We start from the raw sequence: 24,917 nt of genomic DNA on the forward strand, positions 1-24,917 counted from the left end.
CAAATACAAGCACAAGTGACACCCATATCACACCATTTAGCATCACTTAGATTTGTTTAACAGGTCTTTGTACCTCTGCCCTGATGGTAGTGATGAAGAGGATATGATACGTCACCTTTCCCACCAGGGCTCCCAGAATTGCATCATACTATGTTGTTGCTGAACTATACTATGTGTTTCTGAAAGCTACATGAAAAGAAATATGTTCGCTTTTTGTAATTTGTAATTTATGACAACAACTCATATGAAACTTATTTGCTAAATCTACTTTTATAACCAGCACCTTCTCAACTCTGTATAGATGTAACAAATAACTTTTAGGTTTTATGTATTTTAACTCTAATTGAGATATAATTGTGTTACTTTTAATGGTGTAAGGTAATCCTGTGTGCTGCAGTCCTTCTCTTCACCAGTTTAATATAATTGACCCTTGTTTGTCTCCGTAGTTTCTGACTCGCGCAGCGGGAAAAACAAGTCAGGCGGACCTGATGATGACCTTGAAAATGTCCCACCTATCAATCAGTCTGTTGCCATGGCAATTGCTGGGAACCCCTTCAACACACTGGGACGGAACGCTCTTCTTTCCATGGCATCTATGGTAATGGCCGTGCGTATTTAAATTCCTAATTAAAAGACGGTAACAGATTATAGCCTGCTGCCCGTTGTTTTTAAAAGTTCAGACGTGCTTGTGTGTGTGCATGTGAGTGACTGTATCTGTGAATATTCCCATTCCTAACAGGTGAGCTGCACAGAAGCAGATTGATTAGCTGTCAGAGCCACACACATACTTCATTCATCCTGAAAAATCACGCACACACATACACACACGTCTCCGGGAGATGGTTTATGGGCAGGCATTGCCATCATAAGTGAACAGGGCCATCCTCCCTGACAAACACATCCATCAAGTACAGCTACAGCAACAACACAGGCGCCAAAGCCGAACGCTGCCATTCTTTTCGTCTTCCTTCTGTTTCTTTCCAAAAGATGAATCAGTTCCTTGTATGTTGCTGCAAGAAGTGCTGTTGTGGAAAAACTGATTTTGACATGAGTGAGCCATTGTTCTGGTATCCATCACAAAACCAAACACCTCCCCCAGAGCACGTGGTCCTCATTTTCGGGCAGTCCACCTTCTAACAATGTTTCCAGTGAATCTTACTCATAGAGAGAACAATTTTTCCTATGATAAACAAGAGATGCTTTAGATTAAACTGTAATATTTGATGTAGGTTCTGGTAAGCTTCGGTCAGTCCTGCTCTTAAAAAAACCACAAAAAAACCCCCAAAAAAACGGAGACCTGGAAACAAGGTTCTAGGTGGGACACCTAGAGCACTAGGAGGTTAATGGCTACATTTATCAAAGCTGCTGCAAAATGAAGCAGCGGTAGCCGTCTATAGTAGCGATTCATCATCTCACGAGTGAAGGTAAATGAATCTGCAATAGATTTAACACCTGTTAAGATGGAGGAGAGAACCATATTTCATTGAAGCTAGTGAGAAACCATATTTGTGGTTTAGAGAAGCTTGTCAGTGATGTACTATTAGTTTATTGTATGCACTTGTTAGAGTACACTGTATAACTCAAAAAGTTGAGCACTGGCAGTTGTATCACATGCATTTAATATGAAATTGGATTGACATCTATGACGTTATTGCATGCAGAGTGTGGTTTTAGGACATCTTCATAGATTTTGTTTTGTGTGTGACAGTTTAATTTATTTCTAGGACGCAGTTTCTAAATGTGTGATCTGCAGCAGATGCACACATTTCCATTCAGTGAGAGCTGCACTCCATTGGATCCAACGCATATCTGTCTCTGTCCTCTCTTCTTCCCAGCAAGGTAAATCCATAGCCACCCTGGCTGCAGACACCAGTCGCCACCTTTTGGTGTGCTTCCTGTGGGTGATGAAGAATGCCGATAGGAACCTGATTCAGCGCTGGACTACAGATATGCCTCCCTCACAGCTCAACAAACTGCTGGAGCTCCTCACCATCTGTATCTCCTGCTTTGAGTATAGGGTCTGTCTTTGCTTGTTTTCTAATAATTTAATTTAATCAAATTTTATCAATAAAAGCACAAATGCACTGCTTTGGTAGTTTGTGTATTTGCATACCTTCCCTACACGTGTTTTTTTCTCACATTCCTCAGTGCATATTACCAATGTATCCTTGTTGATTTTCTTCCTGGTTACTATGTGCTTATTGTGTGTTTTGTAGGGAAAGCAGAGCAGTGACAAAGTGAGCACCCAGGCCTTACAGAAATCTCAGCAGGCCAAACATCAGTTGGAGGAGGCCCTGCTGAGAGGAATGGGAGCCCGTGGGGAAATGATGAAACGAGTCGGAGGTGATGTATTTCTTGGCACTTTAAGGAATAAAGCCTGGAATTGGTTTTCTGACATTTAAATGTAGAATGTTTCAAAGATTTACACACAAACGTCCTCTTAAAATAGTCAACACTCAGATTTTGGAAATCTTATGATTATTTTTATAGTTGTGCGGTCGAGGATTGCTGCATAAATGAAAAGCCTTTTGTTTATTTTGTAATCCACACTTTCAGGCACTAATCATATAATTTTCTTCTTACACTGCACTAAATCTTTTCACATGACACACTGTTCATGCTTCTACCACATGGATGCAGTTTTAGTTTATAGTCTGCACAATAAGCGTACTTTTTTTTTTTCATGCTGTTTTTATATACCACCCAGGAACAGATAGGACCATGGGTCAGAGAGAGGTCCTTCGCTGGAGAAAGGATCTCACTCAGTGGCGACAGACCAATGACAGACAGGATAAGTATGTTGTAATCTTTGTGTCTCCTACTCAGTTTTTTTCCCCTTTAATTATTGCTTCCTGATGCACCTGGATGTCTTCTTCTATACCTTTCCCTTTCTCTATTTTTTTCTTTTCCTTCTTTCTTTTATCTTTTTAATATTTGCCTCTCTTTCCTTATTTTCCATCAGGACTAAAGCTGAGTTGGACCAGGAAGCTCTGATCAGTGGGAACTTGGCCACAGAGTCAAACCTCATAGTGCTCGACCTGCTGGAGACAATCGTCCAGGTCAGAACTGTCTTAAATACCCTGAGTAACATTAATGTGCATTTAATAAATACATTTGCAATTATTTCAGACTTACTATGCTATGCCAGCCACTTCACTAATTGCACCTTGCTAGTATTAGAACTGCCTGAACTCTTCGTGGTATAGATTCAACGACATGTTGGATACATTCCTTGGATATTTTGATGTGAAAGCATCACTCAGATTTCTCAGCTGCGTTCTGCAACATCCCAAAGGTGTTGTGGAGAATGGTCATAAAGGGATGGACATGATGAGCAGCAACAACTCAGGTTGGCTGTGGCACGTAAACAATACTCAGATGGTACTGAAGGGCACAAAGTGTGCCAAGAAAATATCCCCACACCATTACACCACCAGCAGCAGGGTGGATGCTTGCTTTTCGTGCTTTCATGGCAAACTTGGGCCCTTACGAAAAATTGCTGTAGAGTAAAACAAGTCTCATCAAACTAGTCAACATTTTCCAATTTTGTCCAATTTTTGTAACTGTAGCCTCAGTTTCCTGTTCTCAGTTGGCAGGAGTGTCACCGGGTGCCCATCTGCTTCAAAGTTCGATGTTGTTCATTTAGAGACGCTCTTCTGCATAGCTTCGTTGTAACAAGTGGTTATTTGAGTTACTTTTGCCTTCATATGACAAAGCAGTCTCACCATTCTCCTCTAGTAGTAGCTAGTTAGTAGACAAGGGTACACGAGGGTATACACTCTATGCATGCAACATGCTTTAATGGTCTATCATAAACTTTTTACTCATCTGCTTGTTGTGTACTTTAGCTAAGAAGTTAAACTGGGACTTTTGTATTCATGTGATTTTTCCAGTGTTTCCCTAGCGTATCATCCATTTTTCTCTCTGTCTCACATTCAGGCAGTGCCATTGGCTGATTGTAAGGACAACGTAGTTGGCGGGGTGCTGAAGGTGTTACTCCACTCTCTCACCTGCAACCAGAGTACCACTTTCCTCTCTCACACCTTCAGCACGCTCAGAGCACTTGTCGTCAAGGTATTTTCATGATGACAAATGTGTGTGTGTGTGTGTGTGTGTGTGTGTGTGTGTGTGTGTGTGTGTGTGTGTGCATGTGTGTTTAGTTTCACTTTTTGAAAATTCAGAAGGTGGTGTGTGGGTTGGTGTGTTTAGATGAACACTATCTGTGTCTAAATTAAATGTTCTTATTTGTTTGTGTGGGTGGCCAACTGCTGATACAAGCCAGAATTATTTATGTATATATCTGTGTGCGTATGTGGCTGTGTATATCACCGTGTGTGTGTGTGTGTGCAGTTTGGAGACCTGTTGTTTGAAGAGGAGGCGGAGCAGTGTGCAGACCTGTGCCAGAAGGTGCTTCAGTACTGCAGCAGCCCTGTGGATGAGAACAGAAGCCAGGCCTGTGCTACCCTCTATCTCATCATGAGATACAGCTACAGTAATGCCAGTGTAAGCGCACACATCACAGCAACATGCAATCACACATTATCTTGTTTATGTGTTCTAGTGAGCACTAAGGATTCATAGGAACGTCCACAAATCAAGATCTAGCCACGCACTACCCTTTTTAAGCTTTCAGAAAAAAATGCTTTTATATCACTTTGAGCTGAAGTGCTCACACAAGTTCAGAATTGCTTTTGATAGATGTTCTCATGAAGACACACAGAAGCAGGGAGTCACACAGATCTTATCCTATCTTCTGCTCTCTTCCCCTTCTGCTCAGCTTTAATGTCTTTTCCATGTCTATTTTAAGCGTGCAGCAAGAAAGTTTCTGCTGAAGGATGTGTCTCTAAGTGGAAAGCGGAGAGATATGTCACTGTCTGCCTCCCCGTGTTCCTACCCCTCTATAACTAATGACAGCCACTCTGTGTGTGTATTATCTGTGCGTGATTCACTGCATATGTGCGTGTGAATGTGTAAGTATTTGTGCCGAAAGACAGGAAAGGAGGAAAATCATGACAGAGTCGGGGAAGTGTTGGTAACGGAGGTGAAGCAATGATAGGAGGGAATGAAAAGGACATGATTGAGAAAAGACAGATATGAAGGAAGGGAGGCAGAGGCTAGAGTATCTTCTTTCATTCTCCGCGCTGGTTCGATAACTGCTGTTGCAGTTGATATTTCCTGTGTTTACAGTCTGTACACTTTAATGAAAGTCAGACTCCAGCCCGCACAGCACATGCACGCCCATGCACACACGCACAGCATCTCCAGTTTAAATAGAGTATTTCTCCTTTGCATGTCCCAGCGCATGTTTGTTTATATGCTGTATACAGAGGGAGCTGTGATCTGAATTAGCGTAGCAGCCGAATGACTCATTGATGCAGAACTTACTCCCTACCTCTACCATTGTTTATGTTTTTATCCCGTGATCTCCCCTCGTCATGTTCTCAGTCTGTCGTGAAACTTTTTCCCTCCCTTGTTATTTTAGTTAATTTTAGACTGCTGTAAAAAGACAAAGAAAAAAAAGACAACTGCAGCCTTTTCCCTCCTCACAAAACAGATAAATGTTGTTAAAACCGGCCCATTTATGGAGAGGTTAAAATGAGAACAAGAGGAAAAGGGGGCAGATGAGAAATACAATTACAAAGAAGGACAAAGAGGGTTATTTGTTGACTTAAGCTATCATTTAGGCTACTTCTCTGTACTTTTCTCACACACACACACATGCACACACTGAGTTAGAGGGCAGTGATGGGTGGTTAGTTTCTGGCTCCATGCTCAGTTGAACAGAATGGGGCCGTAGAGATGATCCATGGGTGATTATGTCTCTGCTAATGGGAGATCATTTCCCGCTTAGCTGGTCATGCTGGAGATAGATGGGACTTCACACATACACGACCATATTCTCTCTCACACAGACACACGGTCCTCTCTGCAGAAGATGGAAGGGTGTTTGTCACACCTGTTTTCTTGGACAGGTAGTGTGAAGGATGGAGAGACGAGGATAGGATAGGGAGGGGAGTGGGGGGGGAAACAGGGAGACTTTTGTGCAATCAGTATTTGCTCATGCTTGCTAATGGGGACTATTAATTCTTTCTAAGCGCATAGCAAAATATGTGCTGTAGCTCACTCATTGTGCTATTAAATGGCGATAACAAGAAAATGTTTCCAAAGACAAAGTGCATATCATAAGGTATTACAGTGTAGTGGTTTACACAAGCAAAAAATCCCCAGTTTAGTCCCAGGAGGAGACTCATATCCCTTTGGGGTTGCTTCAGGAAGGGCATCCGGTGTTTACAAAAAAACAAAAAAAAACCCCACCTACCTCCTGCGGTGACCTCTTGTGAGTAAGGGAGCAGCCAGAAATGGCGTTTCCTTCTTAACTGTTGTAAAAAATGTTAGGTTGTTTATTTTTTCCATGCAACTTGAAGGCAAAATGTCATCATGCAGTTCCTGTTATGTTCTATTCTGTTTTGTAACCAATACTTTGCCTGCATGCTATAGAAAAACTATAGAGAAAAAAGGTTTAATATTCTGGTCTGTGGAAATCCAATATACACTTACAAACAGTGCAAAGCGTTAAACACATATTCACTGCAGTCTCTTCTGTCAGAATTTCTCGAGAGTCAAGATGCAGGTCACCATGTCTCTGGCCTCGCTGGTGGGCAAGTCTTCAGACTTCCAGGAGGAGTACTTGAGACGCTCTCTGCGCACCATCCTGGCCTATGCAGAGGAGGACACAGAGATGCAGAATACTCAGCTTCCCTCCCAGGTATAAAATTATACGCACAGTCACACAGTTCAGCAGTTGCATTACTGATGCTGATTCATAACCTTAAGCCCGCTTTTTGATGTATGTCTGGATTTTTTTTTTTCATTTTACAGGTGGATGAGCTTCTAAGAAACCTAAACAGTATTTTATCCGACACAGTGAAGATGAGGGAGTTTCAGGAAGATCCTGAAATGCTCATGGACCTCATGTACAGGTAAGAAACCAAAAGCATCTGGTGTAAAAGGCATTCACTTGGTTTCTGTCTGTCTTCAGTGTCTTCCTCTTTGCATCCTGCTCTATCATCATTTTCTCATCACTCTGTGGCTTCTCTCTGTGTTTCACCACTGTTTCCTTTTTCTCTGTGGCCTGGGATGTTTTGCCTCTATTTGCTGCCCTCGCTATGGTAACCATGTGGTAGCAGTTTAGTCTTCTGATCTGGCTTTGTGTATATGCAAATGCAAACAGTATGTGTGTCCGAGCGTGCATGCATGTGAGAGAACACGAAGGGGAAACACTGAGACAGAGGTCATGTATGTGCTTTTGGTTATTTTGGCACTTCAGCGTGCTTCGCTGTCACCTATAGTCATTTATCATGCACCTTTCTATTTGGTTTTTGGTCTCGGTCACATGGCGAGTCTCTCGTAGCTCTACAGACTGACCTGTTAGCTTTACACATTTACCTCCAAGCTTTCTAGCACACATAGGTCATTGATGAGCAAAACATGTGGTCACCAGATGCTTGAATTAATTTGTAAATTTTGTAGGGTGATTCGCTTTAACAAAAATAAATAAACAAACAAACAGTGTTTTAGATTTATTCTTATTCTGTTTAGTCGATAATTTTCCGTTCTTCTCAAAAACAGGAAATCGTGTTCAGTGTTCCTGTTCCCCATAAAACACAATAACCCACTAATGTTGCTGTGCTCACTCTCGTGCTCACGTTTTATTTTGAAATATTTGTCTTCCACATGTTGGCATTTATTTATATCTGTGCCACAGTTTAATTGATATTGCTTAAGACTATTATTTGATCTCCTTTTATGTAGTGTATTACATAAAAGTCATTATTTTCATACAGTGCGTTCATTTCCAACTTTTCTTTTTCTCTATTTGATTTCAAAATATTTTGACATAAATGCAGTCATTAAAATACAGTTTATGCAGAACCTTATCTGCAGTGAACCTATATCATTAACTACCACTTGTGCACTTGTTTGTCCAGCATGTGACGGTTTTCTGATAAGGAGATTTTGATCTCAGATAGACTTTTACCAGATGAATTAAAGGGGAAAGAAAGGGGGGAAAAATGATCCCTTCTCCCACTCCCATATCTCTCCAGGATAGCAAAAGGCTACCAGACGTCTCCTGACCTCCGCCTGACCTGGCTGCAGAACATGGCAGAGAAGCACAACAACAGGAAGTGTTACACGGAGTCTGCAATGTGTCTGGTGCACGCTGCCGCCCTGGTGGCTGAGTACCTCAGCATGCTGGAGGATCACAAGTACCTGCCTGTTGGCAGTGTCACCTTTCAGGTAGACCACACAAACATATACATACAGAAATAACAAGGAGATAATAATAAGTTTTTAGGACTGAAACACAGGAACATAAAATAAGCAGTCTTCATTTGTTTATTATGGCTGTTGGTTGTTATGTTGAATGAAGGCAAACCTTCAAGTGCACAGCAAGAAAATCTCACATCTCCCCGTGGATTGCTTCCATATTTGGTTGTGTGTGTCCAGAGGGGGGAGCTGTACACTCATAACGTCAACATGTAAATATGATCCCCTGGTATATCTGCTTAACGCTTTGTCTTTGAAGATGAAGAGGAGAATAAAAAGGCAAATGTGCTCCCGTGGGAAGATGGGAACAGCCTGTTTCCCTCATCTGAAAACAAACAGTTATAACAGTCACAAAGTTGATTATGTTATCGATGAGCTGTGTTATACACAAGACCTCTGTGCTCAGGACACTCTAACCTGCAGCAAGCCACTGATTGGATGGTCATTAAACGAGTTCCATTTCTCACTGCAGGACATCTTATTTTAAGCCGTGTTATTGATCATGTGATTAGCGGGGCTAAATGAGTGATTAGCTGATGGATCTTCTCCTCAGAATATCTCCCCCAACGTGCTGGAGGAGTCTGCGGTGTCGGACGACATCCTGTCCCCGGATGAGGATGGGGTGTGCTCAGGTCGCTACTTCACGGAGAGCGGCCTGGTGGGATTGCTGGAGCAGGCTGCTGAGCTCTTCAGCAATGTGAGACCATGAAACTGCACTAGTATTTGTGATATTTATGTTTAGTGCTAACATAAAAACCTGTAATGACTTAATAAAAACAGTCTTATAAAGGTTGGAGTAGTTACTTTATAAAATTTGTATTATCAATGTGTTTTAAGCGGTAAATATCTACTTTGTTAATGCTAAAAAAAGCCAGTCTTTAAGGATGCTGTATAACTGAAGCAGAGAAAATCTTTGCACTTTAACAGTAATTGTTTATTATTATTATTATTTTCTTAAAATATACTATACTCTGTGGTAATGCTAAATAGCAGTTATGGCTGTCTTTCCCATCAGGGTGGTCTCTATGAGGCAGTAAACGAGGTCTACAAGATCATCATACCAATCCTAGAGGCACATAGAGATTTCAGAAAACTGGCGTCAACACATGACAAACTTCAGAGAGCCTTTGATAACATCATTCTGAAGGTAATGACAGAGGAGGTGCTGCGTCATTTATTTACTGAAAGTGAAAATAAGAAAGATCGTAAGATGTTGTAGATAAAACATTTTAAAAATCATTTTGGTACATACATGTTCTTATTCAGTATTTAAATATGTGTTTTAAACATCCTTTAAAACAAAAACGGCTACAAATTTATTTTTGGCTTTTAATAAAACCTTCAAAGTCGCCCTTATAATTAAAAAAACACAAAAGATAATTGACATAACAGAAATATCTGATTGGTATCAATTTGAGTGTGTTTGTTTCCCTCCAGGGACATAAGAGGATGTTTGGAACTTATTTCCGAGTGGGCTTTTATGGGGCCAAGTTTGGTGATCTGGATGAACGGGAATTCATCTACAAGGAGCCTGGGATCACACATCTGCCCGAGATATCACACAGGCTGGAGGTATGTAAGGGGAAAATGTGTGCATGTGTAGGTATGAAATAAAGGATATGGTGCCTGGCTGGACTGGTGAGATCTGACACTTGAGGCTTTAAGTGAGCAGAACGACAGAGTGAAAGATTCACAAATTGTACTTGAGTTTTGGTGACATTTAGAGCGCCTGAAAGCTATCATTTGCATGCTAAAAGGTAAAAAGAGAAAAAAAGAAAGTAGCGGATGCATTGTCAGCTGCACTTGAGACAAATTAGTGAATCAGTTCACGTTCAGTTTATTTCATGCTTTCGAGTGTTCTTTTAATGCTTTTTACTCTTTAAGGAGTAGCCTCCAACCGCAATTTATATTTGAGTAAAAATGATTCTGCACTTTAAAGACCCTATATTATGAACTGTACTGTATATTAACAACACAATTTCCTGCACTCCTAGAACTTCTACAGTCAGTGCTTTGGAGATGACACACTGGTGATGATTAAGGACTCTACACCAGTGGACAGAAAACAGCTCAACCCCAATAAGGTGAGTAACTGTTATGCCAAACCATCAGCTGGTAAATGTTAATCTCTAAATGATCAAATACTAATATTAGTATCAAAAATCTCCCCCGTGGGCATTTTTTGCCAGGCTTGTAGCTCTTGCTGTTTACTTTGTTCATGTAATAAAACACAGATTTGTATGTTAATTAATCATGTTATTCTTTTTATCTTCATTATATCACTGTATATAGTTAGATGGCAAAATTGGCTGTTTATAAACACCAAACTAATGAATAAGTACATATATTTCTTTATCTTTTGAAACTACACATTCATAATATAAGACTTACTTCCCAAAAGCTGTATAGATGTTGATGATCCTGGTAGGATAGGCAGTTTATATATAAGTTTCATCCACATTGATTAAAATGTTTGACACTATTTTCATGATAGTAAGATGACTGGGAAAAGGTCAATTCAAAACTGTACATAGAGTATAGGGTGTAAAAATGTGTATTATTTAAACTAGAGCTATGTTCATATCATTTATAAATGTGAACATCTATATAAAGTTACTGTATTTACTGTAATTCATAATACCGAGTTCATATTGAATGCACTGTATAGAAGCAGCAGAACTTTTGACCTACATTACTGCAGTAGTACTCCAGACTCATGACCTGAACTCCACAGACTAAATGTTTTTCTTCTCAAGCACACATCTGTAAAGTTTCATTACTCTAACTTGTATAGTTGTGACACCTTTAAGGACACTGCACTGTGTATTTCTACAATATTGTTTCTCCAAAACTCTAAAACTGCAGTGGTATGTCTATAGCAGCGTTTTTGCACTCGAGGGTTTGCTCCACTTTCTAGAATTGCTAGGCGAGACAGAAAGAGTCGTGATAGATGAATGACAGGTTTCTCTCCTGCAGCCAAGCAGCCCGGAAACTAGCATGACTGCTCATTTGCAACCTTTCTCTTATGTTATTAAAATAGTTCAAGGAATCACAAACACTGAAAACGTTCGAGGTCCTAGAAAAGCCAGCCAGTTGTCTTCATTTGAGCTCAACAATGCGTAGATTAAAGATTCATCTGGAGTTTTCAGAGGCATCAACTCAAGCTGGACAGATCTGATTTGCATAAACTGGCCCAAATTTATGCAAATGACAAGTGGGAACTCAATTCCCCGTGTTTTAAACAGCAGCTCAATGCAACCAAAATGCACTGCACGTAGACTATGAGCAAGAAATTATGGATTCTTTGGACACATACCAGAGTTTGCTTTATTAGATATAAAAGCAGACAATAAAATGCAGCTAAAGGCACACGTTTCTTAATCACAATAAGACACTATTTTCATGAATAATAATTTTAAAAAACACCACCATTCCTCTCTAGGCATATATCCAGATCACTTATGTGGAACCCTACTTTGACGACTATGAGATGAAAGACCGACTGACAAACTTTGAGAAGAACTTTAACCTGCGGCGCTTCATGTACACCACACCCTTCACCAAGAGTGGGCGACCTCGGGGTGAACTCAATGAACAGTACAAGAGAAAGACCATCCTCACCACCATGCATGCTTTCCCCTATGTCAAGACCCGCATCAATGTCATTCAGAAAGAGGAGGTAAGTGCTGAATACACCTGGTGTGGAACACCTAGCAGCTATGAGTCACGTCACAGCTGCAGCAATACCAGTTGGCTATATTTACTTGTCTTGTATTTCCAGTTTGACTTGACGCCTATCGAGGTGGCCATAGAGGACATGCAGAAGAAGACCAGAGAGCTCGCGGTTGCCACACACAGAGAACAACCCGATGCTAAGATGTTACAGATGCTGCTACAGGGCTCTGTGGGAGCCACTGTTAACCAGGTAATGAGCATTTGGGGCCGTTCGGTAAATAAAGGCAGCGATGCCATTTTGCACTACTGTGTGTCTTCTCCTGTTATAGCAGAAATGATTGCGCTTAACCAAATGACAGCTGTTCTTCTTAAATGACACTTTCTATCATGCATAATGTGATGGGGAAAATAACAGAATGATTTACCTCCTATTTATGCTACCACATTTACAGTTTCCATTGTAGTCAAGGAGTGCAGGTGGGAGACATGGCAGTGATCACACATCAAAGCCCTCACCCCATCCGCAACCCTAATCCTTCCTTTGCTTTTCTCCTGATTTAGTTAAAACGTCAATTCATGGCCCCTCTTCCTTTCATGTATCCGCTGCATGGCGTGCTGCACCGGAGGTCTCTTTGATCTGATAGCTTCCAGGTCCTGCCAGCATGGTGAATGTCGGCGTAATGACGAAGCAAGCTATAGCGTCTCTGCTCGCCTTACTCTTTATCTTCCAGTGTCTAATCTGACAGGTCCCTCGCTCCAACCTGATGGTTGTATACATAACGCTAATGCTCTGCAGCTCAGTAAACATATAACTCTTGACTGTAATCAGTACAAGAGGCCAGGTTTCTGTGTGCGGGTCGGCAGCTCAGACCCAGGGCTGAGGCCCAGGCCCAGTGCATTTATGATTCTAATCAGAGCTGTTTAACTGCAGATACTGTGCGAGCGCGCTGCGGTTTTATGATGAATATAAGTTAGGATAACAAGATCTCATACTGGGCAAATGGGAGCCAAATGGAGAATGTATGCAGGGTTAGCAGTGACATTAGCTATACAGGAGGTAATCACAGCAGCTCCTTTCCTGATGGCTTCCTCGTGTTTTCAGTTCAGAATCGTAGCTCTTAGTTGCGTTTAGCCATTCAGGTAGTAGGTCATTTCCCCCAGTATGAATGAGGGGCTTTCTTATTCCTCCTTTGTTCACTTGCTGTCAAAACGCTTCCTCTCTTTCCTTCCTCCAGCCCCTCTTTGCTTTCTCTTTCTTCATCTCACTGCTTCTTTGTTTTTGCTGATTGCCTTGTATCTCCGCCCCCTGTTTGTAGGGCCCGTTGGAGGTGGCCCAGGTCTTCTTGAATGAGATCCCAGCGGACCCAAAGCTCTTCCGTCACCACAACAAACTGCGCCTGTGTTTCAAAGAATTTATAATGAGGTAAGACGCTATCAAAGAATAACTACCTAGTGACAAAGGGTGAATAAATGGTGGTGAACAATGAGCCTGACTGAGTTCCCCAGCCAGTTTACTTGAATCTGCTTTCTCTATCTCTCTCTCTTTTTTTTTTTTATTCCAATAAATGGCATCGACTCAATAGATTGAAATATACAACAAGATGTCAAAGAGATTTTCTTAGTAGGAAATGGAATGTATTTGTGAGATGTGACTTGGAAAGAGTGAAAGTCTTCTCCAGGATCTATATGCCTCCATTGTTGCCTGCGTAGGAAGATAAAAGTGCACCACAAAGAAGTGAGAGTGATGGAGACTGATACCCTGCTGTTTAAACAGCGTGTCAGTCAAGATGAAGAGACTGAAGTGATAATCACAACTACATTTCCAACCAGATCACAGTTTAAATGAAGCAAAGAAGTAGGAGTAATGTGAATAATTATATATTATTTACATATTGAGACTATTTCCACTAAGCTGTTATTCTTCTAGCTAACTCTAGATTCATTATCACCAATAGTTTTAAAATATTTTCAATGATCACAACATAATTTGAACCATCATGTCCTACATTCTGCAGTGAGTCATGATAATTTTGTGCCGAGATTGTGTCATATCTGCACGTTGCAAAGTATTGGTGTGTGTGCTTGAGTTTGTTTGCTTTCATCTCATGGTTATGTGTTGTTTGCTTCCAAAAAATGGTGTCTTTCATTTTCTAACCTTCATGTTACTTTCGAGCTGCCTTAAATGCTACAAACAGATTTGCAAAAATTTGCTGTAATTTCAGAAAGGTTTATTTCCTTTCCTAAATCCAGGTAAACATAAGACTCACTGAACGCCAATCTTCTCAGCAGTGGCATTCTAATAAATCCACTTAGGAAAGCATTATTTTCTAAGCTGGTCATCTTGTAATATTTAGTGTTGTATTATGTAGCTACATGAACTTCAAAGTATTTTAAAATGAGTTCTGTGGAGCTAAAAATTTAAAGAGAGGTTTTGGGGGATTTGTTGTTTCCTGGATTTGCTGACGTCCCACTCTGCCACATGCTCTGGTGTTGCTGCTGTCTAATCCCATCCTGCATTTATAGATTTAGATCTCGTACACGCAGTAATGGTTAAAGAAGCCCATAGGTTTTTCTTGTTGTTGTTGTTGTTGGGTTTTTTTTTTATTCAATTCAGAAACTTAAACAGCCAAGCATATTTTCTTTTTTTACAAACGGAGCTCATTTTGCAAATCATAAAACAAAATGAAGATGCCAAATGCTCATCTGAAGAGCTGTCTAAATAAGCCAAGCATTCAGATAAATAGCCATACACCACCAGACGTTTTTATGTCTTTGAAAATCCTGCACTCTTGTGAACTGTCATTAATGCTCATTACCCTGCTTATTTACTGTATACTGTTACACGACATTTCAGTTTCCATATTAACTTCATTAAAGGCTAAAAGATAAACATGTGTTTGCAATCATCCCCTTCCCTTGATTTCCTGCAGACTGCCCTGTATGTTGGCCATTATACATATCATGATAGAGTACTGTGGGTACAACCCAGACTTGCCCTCTACTTGCACTTCAACTTAGACCCGTTGTTTTTTCCCCCATTATAACAAAACATTGTCCCCTTCCCAGCACATGAGAAAATAGGGGTTTAGAGTTCTTGCTTCTGCTGCTACTGTGATTTAAATCAGACTTCTGGGTCGTTTGCGTCGTAGCTCACATTCTAGCAGCGTTACTTGACAAAGCCAAATAGGTGGTCCCTGCAGTCGAGTATAAATTTGAGCTCATTTAGAGTTCTGGTTTGCAAAGGATTCAAATTCTGGTCAAGCAGTTACAGGACGGTGCTTAGCATACACAAGCACAGTGACTTGTAAAAAGATTGTTTCATTTCAGAATTATTTTTGAAGCTCTTCTTGAGGTTACTGTATAATGATGATAATAATAATAATAATAAAAGAAAAAAGCTTGAGGGGAAAACTCGATTCTTTTTTTTCATTACAGCCAATGAAATTACATGCCACTTTCTGTCCTGCAGGTGCGGTGAAGCAGTTGAGAAGAATAAGCACCTGATTGCATCAGATCAGAAGGAGTACCAGCAGGAGCTGAAAAAGAACTACAACCGCCTGAGAGAGAACCTAAGGCCAATGCTGGAGAGGAAGATTCCCGAACTCTATAAACCCATCATCAGGCCTCGGCTGGAGAACAGGTAAACAGAGCCACCGCACCAGACGGCTTTGACAAGGGAAACAGAGGTGAGAAACACACATTGATCATTTTATCAGGCTGTGTCATCACTGAACCAAAGGGAAAGGGAGAATGAATTGATTACATTTTTTCTAAATCAGACATCATGAGTGAGGGTGGCTTTGACTGACAAACCAAGGGCACTTCATGCTCAAACAATAGAGACTTGTGGCTTAGTTACAGTGAAAATACTGCAAGGCCACAACCTTCTTTGCAACTAGGAAAAATCGATGGTTGCCCGATGACTGCAGTGAACAAAACTGCGTTCATTACAATAAATTTAAAAGTGCTGTGGTCTCCAACCACTGTTTCCCACTGTGACTGTAGCATTATTAATCACAGTCATACTGTTTATCACCTGTTTTACTACAACACTAACCACTGAGATGATGCACTCCATCCAAAAGGGGTAAAATATGAAGCGCGCAGCATGGGTCACGATCAGGGTTCTGTTCACACCCAGAAGGGTCACCCCCGTTAGAAAGAATGTATTTTGGTTTTGCCTTTAATTATAACTGACAATTTCTATTTATTTTTTAGATACAACATGGATAGGAACATAGGAAGCCATTAAACTAGAATATATAAATATAACCTTGTTTCTGGTTTTGTTTACTGCTGTACACGTAACCACAGATGCATCGATTTATCTCTATAGTTTTTAAAAAGAGGGAAAAAAATATTACAAGTTGTGATAACTGTTATATTTTTCATGTAATTATTTCATATGTCTGACACCCGAGCCTCGGTAAAAGAACACTAGCTAGTTGGTGTTGTGGAAAAAATATCTGTTGCTCTCGCTGTTATCTGGTAGAAATTTATGGTTAAGATTCAGGGTGTTTTTAGGTTGTGGGAAGTAAATGATTACCTTACATCTACGCACCCTCGCCTTCTCACCATGATTGTTCCACCTCTTCTTCTTCATAATCATTCATTATCTTTTGTTTCTGTTTCCCCTCCCTCATCCACTGTCTTCTCGCAGGGATTCCTTCAAACGTCTAAGTTTCCGCAGAACTCAGGAGGAAAACTCCTGAGTGCTTGAGACAGGAAGGGGAGGCTGTCACACAAGTGAGAGAGAAAAAGAGAAGAGAAGATGAAAGAAGAGGGGGGAAAAACAAGAAAAGGAACAGCAGGAGCCGTACGCCGTGTCAACAATGGAAGACTCGCAGTTTCTCAGTGATCTGGCAATGTGTATTAATGTTGGCTGAGTGTTCACTTTTATGATGTCAGGCTGTTTGTAAGAGGAGGGAAAGGCGAGTGAGCACATACAAAAATGGAGGGTGGGAATCACCGGCAAAGAGTAGCTTATTGAGCATTTCACTGTAAAATCTTCTGTTGCTGTGTTAATTTCCATTTTTGGATAACTTCAAGTCCTCAAAATGCTGCAAACACTTCCTCTGGGTCAGTAAACTAGCTCTCTTAGGTCCTTACTAATCCCAGGCCTGTTGTTTGTGTGTGTGTGTGGGTGCGTGTGCCAATAATGCTCATGTTCTGTGTATGTACATGTATATAGATGTATGTGAATGTCTGAATGAATGTGTGTTTATTTAGATTGTGTTTAGATTAGAAGCTTTTGGTGCCATACTGAAGTCACTTTGTACTCAGTGATGATAAATGATTCTGTTATGTGCTAAAGGGCCTCTGAAATTCCAGTCTGGGCGTCTAAGTATGACATGTTCCAGTGTGAGCAGCGAGTGTGGATGGATTTTTGTGCACTGGAAAAATAGGTACAGATTCATGTGTTAACAGTTGAGGCCAGCCATGTACCTGGATATGTAGCTAACAGAAAAGTTTAACTTATTAAGAGTTTCACAGGAGACAGATAGGCTTTTTAGGGCTCTAAAACACACGTGGAATACACATAAAGTGTGCATTGTGGATATATTTGAAATATTACTTCAGATAATAACAAGGTGTTTACAAAGTTGTTAAAACTATTTTGCGTTGTATTTTATGGAAATGTATTTTTAGATAAAATAACAGCAATAATGATACTAATTGGAAGTATATTATTCAGTCGGTGGGATTCAGTGACTGAGTTTACTGTACAATCTCAGCGTATGTTCCAACAGTTTCAGTTGCTCTCTGTAAGTAGACCGCTTCCTGCAATACACACAGTGCCAAATTCAATTCCTTCTGTATTTACTTAAGAAGTGAGGAACTTCAGCAGAAATGCAATAATGTAAAAAGTCACTCCACACGGATTTACTTTGCAAATTATGTTTACTCAGTACGTGAGGACACATTCCAGTGAAGAAATTTATTACTGCTTTGGAATATTAAATTGTGACAACTTGATTTTATGTGACATCGATGAAACATTTCATCTAAATGATGTTATGCTGCAGGTCATTCTGTATTGCAGTGATGTAAATGCGCCTGGAGTTTCAAAAATGGGTGTACATGTTTGTCAATGTGATTAATGCTCATGGAAATATTTGTTTCTAGGTACATATCTTATTTATTAGCTGCTGGGTGGTTTTTTTCTTTTGTTTGTTTTGTTTTTTTGGCGGGGGGGGGGGTAAATAAAATGATGTCTATGCAGTATGCATCAGCTGTGAACATTGATGAAAATGTATACCTATTTTTAAAACGTGTACCATATTAGCGCTGTAAGAAGTATTCGTGGGATACACCCACTGAGACTGCGTTCATGTTTCACAGGTTTCCTTTATGTTCGTACATAGTTGTTGTTGTTGTTGTTGTTTTTTTTAAAAATATAGAATTTTTTTTCCCCCACTCTCATACTTACAATGCTGTTGAAGAACCTGAATAAAAATTAATATATGTCACCACTGTGTCCACTCACATTTTAATATAACTGAATTAAAATGCAAACATACATCTATTACTTATAAGTAGACTATGTAAAGATTTTTTTAAGGCTCATGTTAAGACTCTAAGCTTTTTTTTGGTGTCCTTTGTCTCAGAATCAAAAATAGAACATAAATGAACAAATAGGAGACTAAAGAAAACAAAATGTTTAGACGTAGACCAAAAATAAATAAATAAATAAATGCAATAATTACACTGAAGAGAAGAGTATCCCGAAGTTGGAATTTAACTGAAGCTAAAACTGAATAGGAAGCAAAATATACACACTGGCCACTTTATTAGGTATACAGTTTCAACTGCTTGATACTAATTATTGAATTAGCCAGTCACATGGTAGCAACTGAACGCTTTTAGACATGCAGACATGGTCAACACAATCGGCTTAAATTTAAAGCGAGCATCAGAATGGGGGAAGAAAGGTGACTGTGGACTTTTCACATCTGCTCCAGTTGTTCTTGCACCTGGTACTTCTCTACTTTCTCGTTCTCATTCATTCTTTCTGATTTCATATATCAGAATGTATATATTATTTTTTTTAAAGCATTTTAATCGTTACTTCCGTAGTTATCATAAAAAATAAATAACGTGCAGCGCTGGAGAGAGAGGGGGGGGGTTCAAGTGAAGGACTACAATCCGCTGCCGTCGCACTAATGTGACGACATCAACGCTCGACTCGCACAGGACGGATACAGCTTTGTTGTAGAACAAACGAGAGCTTGTGATGCTCGGCGGTATGTTAGCAGCTGTTTTGTACAAATATTAGTAAATACGCTGTTATCCACAGCGAAGCCGGTTATTTGTGGCGACACTGTCGCTGCGGTTGAACCGCAGACTGTTTAATGAGAGAGACCTGTGATGGAAAGTTAGCCAAACTCCTTCATGTCAGTCAGCCAGGTAGCTTCACACTTTAGTGAACTTTAAAACTTCAGACGTTCATTTACGTCGTGCGGCGTTTGGAAACACTGAGGTGAAGACCTTCGTTTCCTGTGCTGGCCGAAAGTTTCTGTTTTATGTTTTCTCACACTTTAGCCTGTGATTAAAAGAAAGGAAAACCCTGGTCGAAGTTAAGCAGTATTGTGACTTGCCTGCAAGCCCTGCTCTGCCTCCAAGGACACAACTTAATCACTTTTAACTGTGTGACAGCTCTCTGGCATCCACTTCCGCCCACTGCTACATATTCCTAAACCCTTAGAGCAACACTCAACTTTTCTTTCCTTAGTAACAGTAAGCAAACACTAATTTTATTAACAAGCTGCATGAGCTTAATAAAAGAGTGGTCACATGGATCAGAGTTGGCTGTTGTTGTCCAATCTTTTATAGTGATGGAAGATATGTTTTTCTACATCCTGTTGCTCAAGATATCATGGTCTTTTTCTCAGTGCTCATAATTTTATAAACTGCGCTGAATAAGCTCTGAGGATTTCTCACTGTAAATAGTAATTGCACCTCTGTCGCGCCAAGCCTCCCTCCAGCCCCAAGCAGGCTAAATAGAAGGACTGTGACAGGAAAAATGAAAGCAGGAGAGCTTTAATATAGGTTTCTGCAGATAGTTACCCATTACTGTCTATGTGTTGAGTTGTTTTTACTTGTACTGCTTTGTTAACACACATCAAAATTGGATCATGAAATTGTTTTCCTGTTTGAAAGTCGTTTCATTGTGGAATGTGGGCATGTGTAGAGTTCATTGGAGTTAAATGCAGCTGTAGCCTGCAGTCACCGTGATGGTGGAATACATCATACTTTATGCATAGACAGAAATGAGTTAGATTTTTTCCTCAGATTCTCAGTCGGTGTGGGTTAGTTTTTTTTCTCTTACCTCTGTTTCAGTTACTCAACTTTGATGTCCTTGGTGTAACATGGACCCAGATGGGGACCTAAACCCTGACACGGATGACCTTCCGCTTCGAGCGAATACTAACCACATATTGGTCAAGCATTATGTCCTGGACCTGACTGTTCACTTTGACAGTAAGGTCATCAGTGGTAGTATTGTTCTGTTCCTGGAGCCTCGCTCGGGAGTGAGGACCGAGGCTGGAGGAAGTCAGGATGGTTTTACATCCAGATACCAGGAGGTGGATGCTCTTGAGGATGATAAAAAAGAGCTTGAAACGACTACAACAAAGGTGGAGAAGATGTGTGGTGATGCAGAAAGTATTCAGTCATCAAGTCTGTGGCACACTACAAGTGGCGGTGAGTTCACCTTAGTGTTGGACTGCTGTGATCTTGACGTGTCAAAGGTCGAAGAGGTGGACGTCACCTCTGTGGAAGCCATGTTAAGCCGCTTTCCAGAGGTACCATCTAAAAAATCAGGGGATGTTTCAAGGAAGCCACAGGCAGCTTTTATTCAGAACCTCATCTCCATGCCCTCCAGCCAGTGGAGGCAGCAGCATCAGCTCTTTTCACTTTGTAGCCGTGCCCCTGGTGCTCAGAATGGAAGCACACTGCAGTTCCATAGAGACCGATGGAGTCTACAGGTGAGGAAAAATGGAGTCACATCACCTCAGGAGTTCCCTTGTGCTCTCAGGATCTGCTATGAGACGAAACCAGCAGGAGGCTCAGTGCGGTGGACCAAAGATCAGGACAACAGGTTTGTTTCAGGATGAAAAACATCTGAATTATTAAAGTAAAGATTGGCATATTTTTAAAAAACAAAACAAAACTGGCAACTGGCATCAAATCTGCTCTGTTCAAAGTTACAGTGTAAGATACTGAGTGTGCATGCCAGAATAATATAATACAGATTAATTCGTTCACAAAAACACACCTCGGGCTATTTTATTGTGTGGGGTATGCGTTACTTATGTGTGTGTTTCTGTGTGCGTGCTTCGTTTGGGCATTGAAGTGAGGGTTGTTTATAGTTTGCCATTGTTTACCCTTCCAGGGTATGTGTTTACACCGCCGGTTCTCCCATCAACAACCGAGCCCTCTTCCCCTGCCAGGAGCCGCCTGTTGCCATGTCAACATGGCAGGCAACAGTACGGGCCCCCAGTGAGTGCGTGGTTTTGATGAGTGGGGAGGAGCAGCCAGTACCTGCTGAGGATGGGGACACACGTAAGCTTTGAAAAACCTTTAGCAACAGAAGTCAATTGTATATGTTTCTTTGTTTTATATATATATGTATATATATATATATATATATATATACACACACATATATATATATATATATATATATATATATATATACACACATATATATATATATATATATATATATATATATATATATATATATATATACACACATATATATATGTGTATGTACATTTGTAAACTTTTGAATATTACACCAATTTATCGACTACTAAACTGAAAAGAAGAGATTGGTATTAGATTTCATTACTTGGAATAAATGGGTCTGTAGTGTCCAGTGTTGAAACCAAAAGCCATTATGGGAGCATGGACTATTGATGTGTTTGAGAGATTGGATTTGTTGGGTTAAATAAAAAGGGTACGTGTGCACCAAAGTATCGGCTGAAAGCTGGTACCAGCCATTATCAGCCTAATTCCCAAATAAGATAACATTTACCGATTGTAATGGCCCACGTTTATCTGTGTGTCACATCCAGTTTGAGCTGGCTAAATCTTTAGATAGTGTGACAGTTAAGCTTTTAAAATGGCTTAGCTATTCATTTATTTATTTATTTTTTGTCTGCCAGGCACAAAAAATAGGAATAAATAAAAAACATAAACAAATAAACAGAAAAAAAATCAGCCTAATGCTTTAAAAAAAAAAACCCATCAATATCAGTGCTTCCAGAAAAGAGCATTGTAGAGGAGTATGAACTGCACTGAAAAAGGTCTTTGCATTTTATTGGAATCAGTAGAGAACATTTTTCAATAAGTATTTCTTGCCCATTTCCAGGCCTTTTAGAGCTCCACATTTCAGATTGGGTCAGTAGTTCAAATATGTATGATGGCAGCATCTGTTCTAAACAAACCAGTTAGAACTTTGAGAAGAATAAAAACAGAGAAGGTTTACAATAAAGGATATACTGTGCAAAAGCTCACAAAAGAAGTAGATGTAGTGATTAATGGGAAAATGTGTAAACATAAATGTAAATACGGTATATAAGGGAAAAACAGAGTTTGTGCAATTCTAATGAGGCTGAAAATCAATATTTGGTATGACCACCTCTTTATTCTTTATCACAGCCTGAACTCTCTTGGGCAATCTTTCTTGTAATTTCTTTAAGTAGTCTTCAGGAATAGTTCTCCAGGCGTCTTGAAGGACATTCAAAGCTTTTCTTTGGATGTGTGCCTTTTTTTAAATCCGTTCTCCATTGAGATGATCCAACGCTGCTTCAGTAATGTTGAGGTCCGTGCTCTGGGGATTCCATCCATGACTGATGATGTTCCATTGTATGTTTTTCTCTCCTTTGTATGCTTTTACTGCATTAGCAGTGTGTTTGGGATCATTGCCATGCTGAAAAATGAAGCTGTTGCCAATCAGATTCTTTCCAGATGGTATTGCATGGTGGATCGAAATCTGATGGCTGTACTGCATTCATCATCAAGATCCCCAACATCACTGGCTGAAATGGAGTGGCAAACCATGACATAGCTTCCACTGTGTTTTACAGATGGCTGTCAGCCTTTTCTTCCTGTTGCCCTTTCTTAACAGCCACGCTGTGCCCATTTATGATGAATCTCAGATCCCACGTCAGGTCTTTGTTGGGGTTTTTTTCTTTTTCCTAATTATTAAGGATATGACTTTCAGATACTCTTCATCTTTTTCCTAGCTTCAACTAAATAAATTAAGTGGAACAAATTATGTGGTTTTGCAACAAGCTGCTGGTAACAAAGAGTCTAAAGATACAATTTAAAATTGGGTTCTTGCTAGGTTGTCAGTTGTGTAGACACAACATTGATTCATTCCTTGAGTTTGGTGCCTTTTTTTATTCTTGAATGATTCATAGGTCAGTGTTAAGTGGCGTAAACAAAAAGCATTCCTCTGAAATAGTGAGGTACAAGGACCGGAAATTAGGAAATGTGCGAAAAAGCAGCCAGTGTTCAAAGAACCTTTGAAAGACATTCAGAAAGACTGGAGAACTATTACTTACGACTGTTTAAAAAATTAGAAGAATGTCTCTTTTCTTGGAAACAAATTAAAGAAATGTGGCTCAATACTTTTGCAAAGTACTATGAGTTTACTTATAATAGAAGTAACAGTTTCCAGACTGAGATAATTCTCTGGCTGCCTTTCAAGATTTTAATAACTTTCACATCATCTGAAAGGTGGACATGAGAATTGTGTCACTCTTTACCGATGGGTGGGACTAAAAAGAAATAAAATGTCAAAGATAAACACATCAGATTGGGCAGTGTAGTAAAAACAAAATGGCATTTCAGTTCAGATTTTTCTTCTGTTTCTTTCTCCATGCTGCCAGTCGTCTAAACTCTTTACTACTTCTGTACCTTTGACATTTTTATTTTCTCTCTCTGGCACTTCTTTGGCATTTTCTCTGCAGATTTCTTAACGTGGAATTACTATGTTACAATGCCCATGCCCGCCTCCACCTTCACTTTGGCAGTGGGTCACTGGCAACAAGTCACAGCAGAAATCCCCCCAGAGCTGGAAAAAGGGGTGAGGGACGGGACAGACTGTGGCAAGACTGCCAAACTTGGGCCTGAGTATGGGCAGTGGACTGAGGCTGAGCGTGTGTCTAGACTTGGAAGTTCTTCAAGTGAAGTAGTAAAGGGCTCTCCTCTCCAGACTGGCAGGTATTTTATTAGTTTTTCCTGTTCTTTCCTTCTAGTAGGACCTCCTCCTCTCCAGACTGTTATTAACCTAAGTCTGGCCCTTCCACATTCTATGGTCAAACTTTCCTTACACTACACCAAAAATGGTGCAGGTGAAGTTAGGGTGATGAATAGGGTGCAGCACTCAATCAGCTTTTTTATGACAAATGCATAAAGGCTTTCACCATATTACATTAGGTTCAGTGCCCAGCAGAAATTATTGTTGGATAGAAAAACTGAGGCTTACATAAATTTTATAGACATACAGGATATAAAACGCAGGTTGGAGCATTTCGAAAGGGCTGGTTTCCTCTGTGCAGGGCATGGTCGATCTGGGGTCTCCCTTTTGCTGGCCAGCAGGTTGGCAAGTCTGCCAGTGGTTTCCAGTAATTCTCCTCCTCCCCCTCATGGTTGTCCTCCAGCAGCAGCCCAGCCATAGCCTGCTGCAGGCCCCATGATTCCCCAACTACAAGGAGGGCCTTTATTTTCAGTGAATGGCTTGAAGGAAACTTGGCTGTTGCTTGAAACCCTTGGAACGGTTCTGATGCCGAGGACGGAGTTAGTGCTGGATATTGGATTAGAGTGAATGTGATTGCATGTCGGCACTTAGATATTTTTGGGCTCATTGTGGTTTGTGATGTATACTGTCATTTCCATAT

At 40.3% G+C, this 24,917-nt stretch overlaps 2 protein-coding genes across 9 annotated transcripts in view; both read left to right on the plus strand.

Annotated features, from left to right (window-relative positions):
* dock8 (dedicator of cytokinesis 8) overlaps window positions 1-18,473 on the plus strand; it is a 56,888-nt gene extending 38,415 nt beyond the window's left edge. For 3 of the 5 annotated variants that reach the window (XM_005452124.4, XM_013271848.3, XM_013271850.3), the window contains 19 exons: window positions 447-598; window positions 1,836-2,018; window positions 2,217-2,343; window positions 2,708-2,795; window positions 2,963-3,059; window positions 3,940-4,074; window positions 4,351-4,503; window positions 6,608-6,766; window positions 6,880-6,980; window positions 8,106-8,298; window positions 8,882-9,025; window positions 9,344-9,475; window positions 9,766-9,900; window positions 10,323-10,412; window positions 11,771-12,007; window positions 12,110-12,253; window positions 13,320-13,426; window positions 15,473-15,643; window positions 16,664-18,473. In XM_005452124.4, the coding sequence (XP_005452181.1) occupies window positions 447-598; window positions 1,836-2,018; window positions 2,217-2,343; window positions 2,708-2,795; window positions 2,963-3,059; window positions 3,940-4,074; window positions 4,351-4,503; window positions 6,608-6,766; window positions 6,880-6,980; window positions 8,106-8,298; window positions 8,882-9,025; window positions 9,344-9,475; window positions 9,766-9,900; window positions 10,323-10,412; window positions 11,771-12,007; window positions 12,110-12,253; window positions 13,320-13,426; window positions 15,473-15,643; window positions 16,664-16,715 (2,600 nt within the window). In that variant the 3' untranslated portion in view covers window positions 16,716-18,473. Of the gene's footprint in view, window positions 1-446; window positions 599-1,835; window positions 2,019-2,216; window positions 2,344-2,707; window positions 2,796-2,962; window positions 3,060-3,939; window positions 4,075-4,350; window positions 4,504-6,607; window positions 6,767-6,879; window positions 6,981-8,105; window positions 8,299-8,881; window positions 9,026-9,343; window positions 9,476-9,765; window positions 9,901-10,322; window positions 10,413-11,770; window positions 12,008-12,109; window positions 12,254-13,319; window positions 13,427-15,472; window positions 15,690-16,663 lie in introns of all 5 variants that reach the window. The other 2 variants (XM_013271849.3, XM_005452125.4) reach the window with 2 other exon arrangements.
* A 661-nt stretch (window positions 18,474-19,134) lies between these two features.
* aopep (aminopeptidase O (putative)) overlaps window positions 19,135-24,917 on the plus strand; it is a 110,525-nt gene continuing 104,742 nt past the window's right edge. For 3 of the 4 annotated variants that reach the window (XR_003213176.1, XM_005452128.4, XM_019365862.2), the window contains exons 1-4: window positions 19,135-19,247; window positions 20,344-21,103; window positions 21,398-21,567; window positions 23,988-24,240. Coding sequence is in view for 3 of the 4 variants with exons in the window: in XM_005452128.4 (XP_005452185.1) it covers window positions 20,373-21,103; window positions 21,398-21,567; window positions 23,988-24,240 (1,154 nt within the window). In the remaining variant the exon portion in view is untranslated. The other variant, XM_025896942.1, reaches the window with a different exon arrangement.

The sequence above is a fragment of the Oreochromis niloticus genome, linkage group LG12 (assembly GCF_001858045.2).
Source record: "Oreochromis niloticus isolate F11D_XX linkage group LG12, O_niloticus_UMD_NMBU, whole genome shotgun sequence".
NCBI lineage: Eukaryota > Metazoa > Chordata > Actinopteri > Cichliformes > Cichlidae > Oreochromis > Oreochromis niloticus.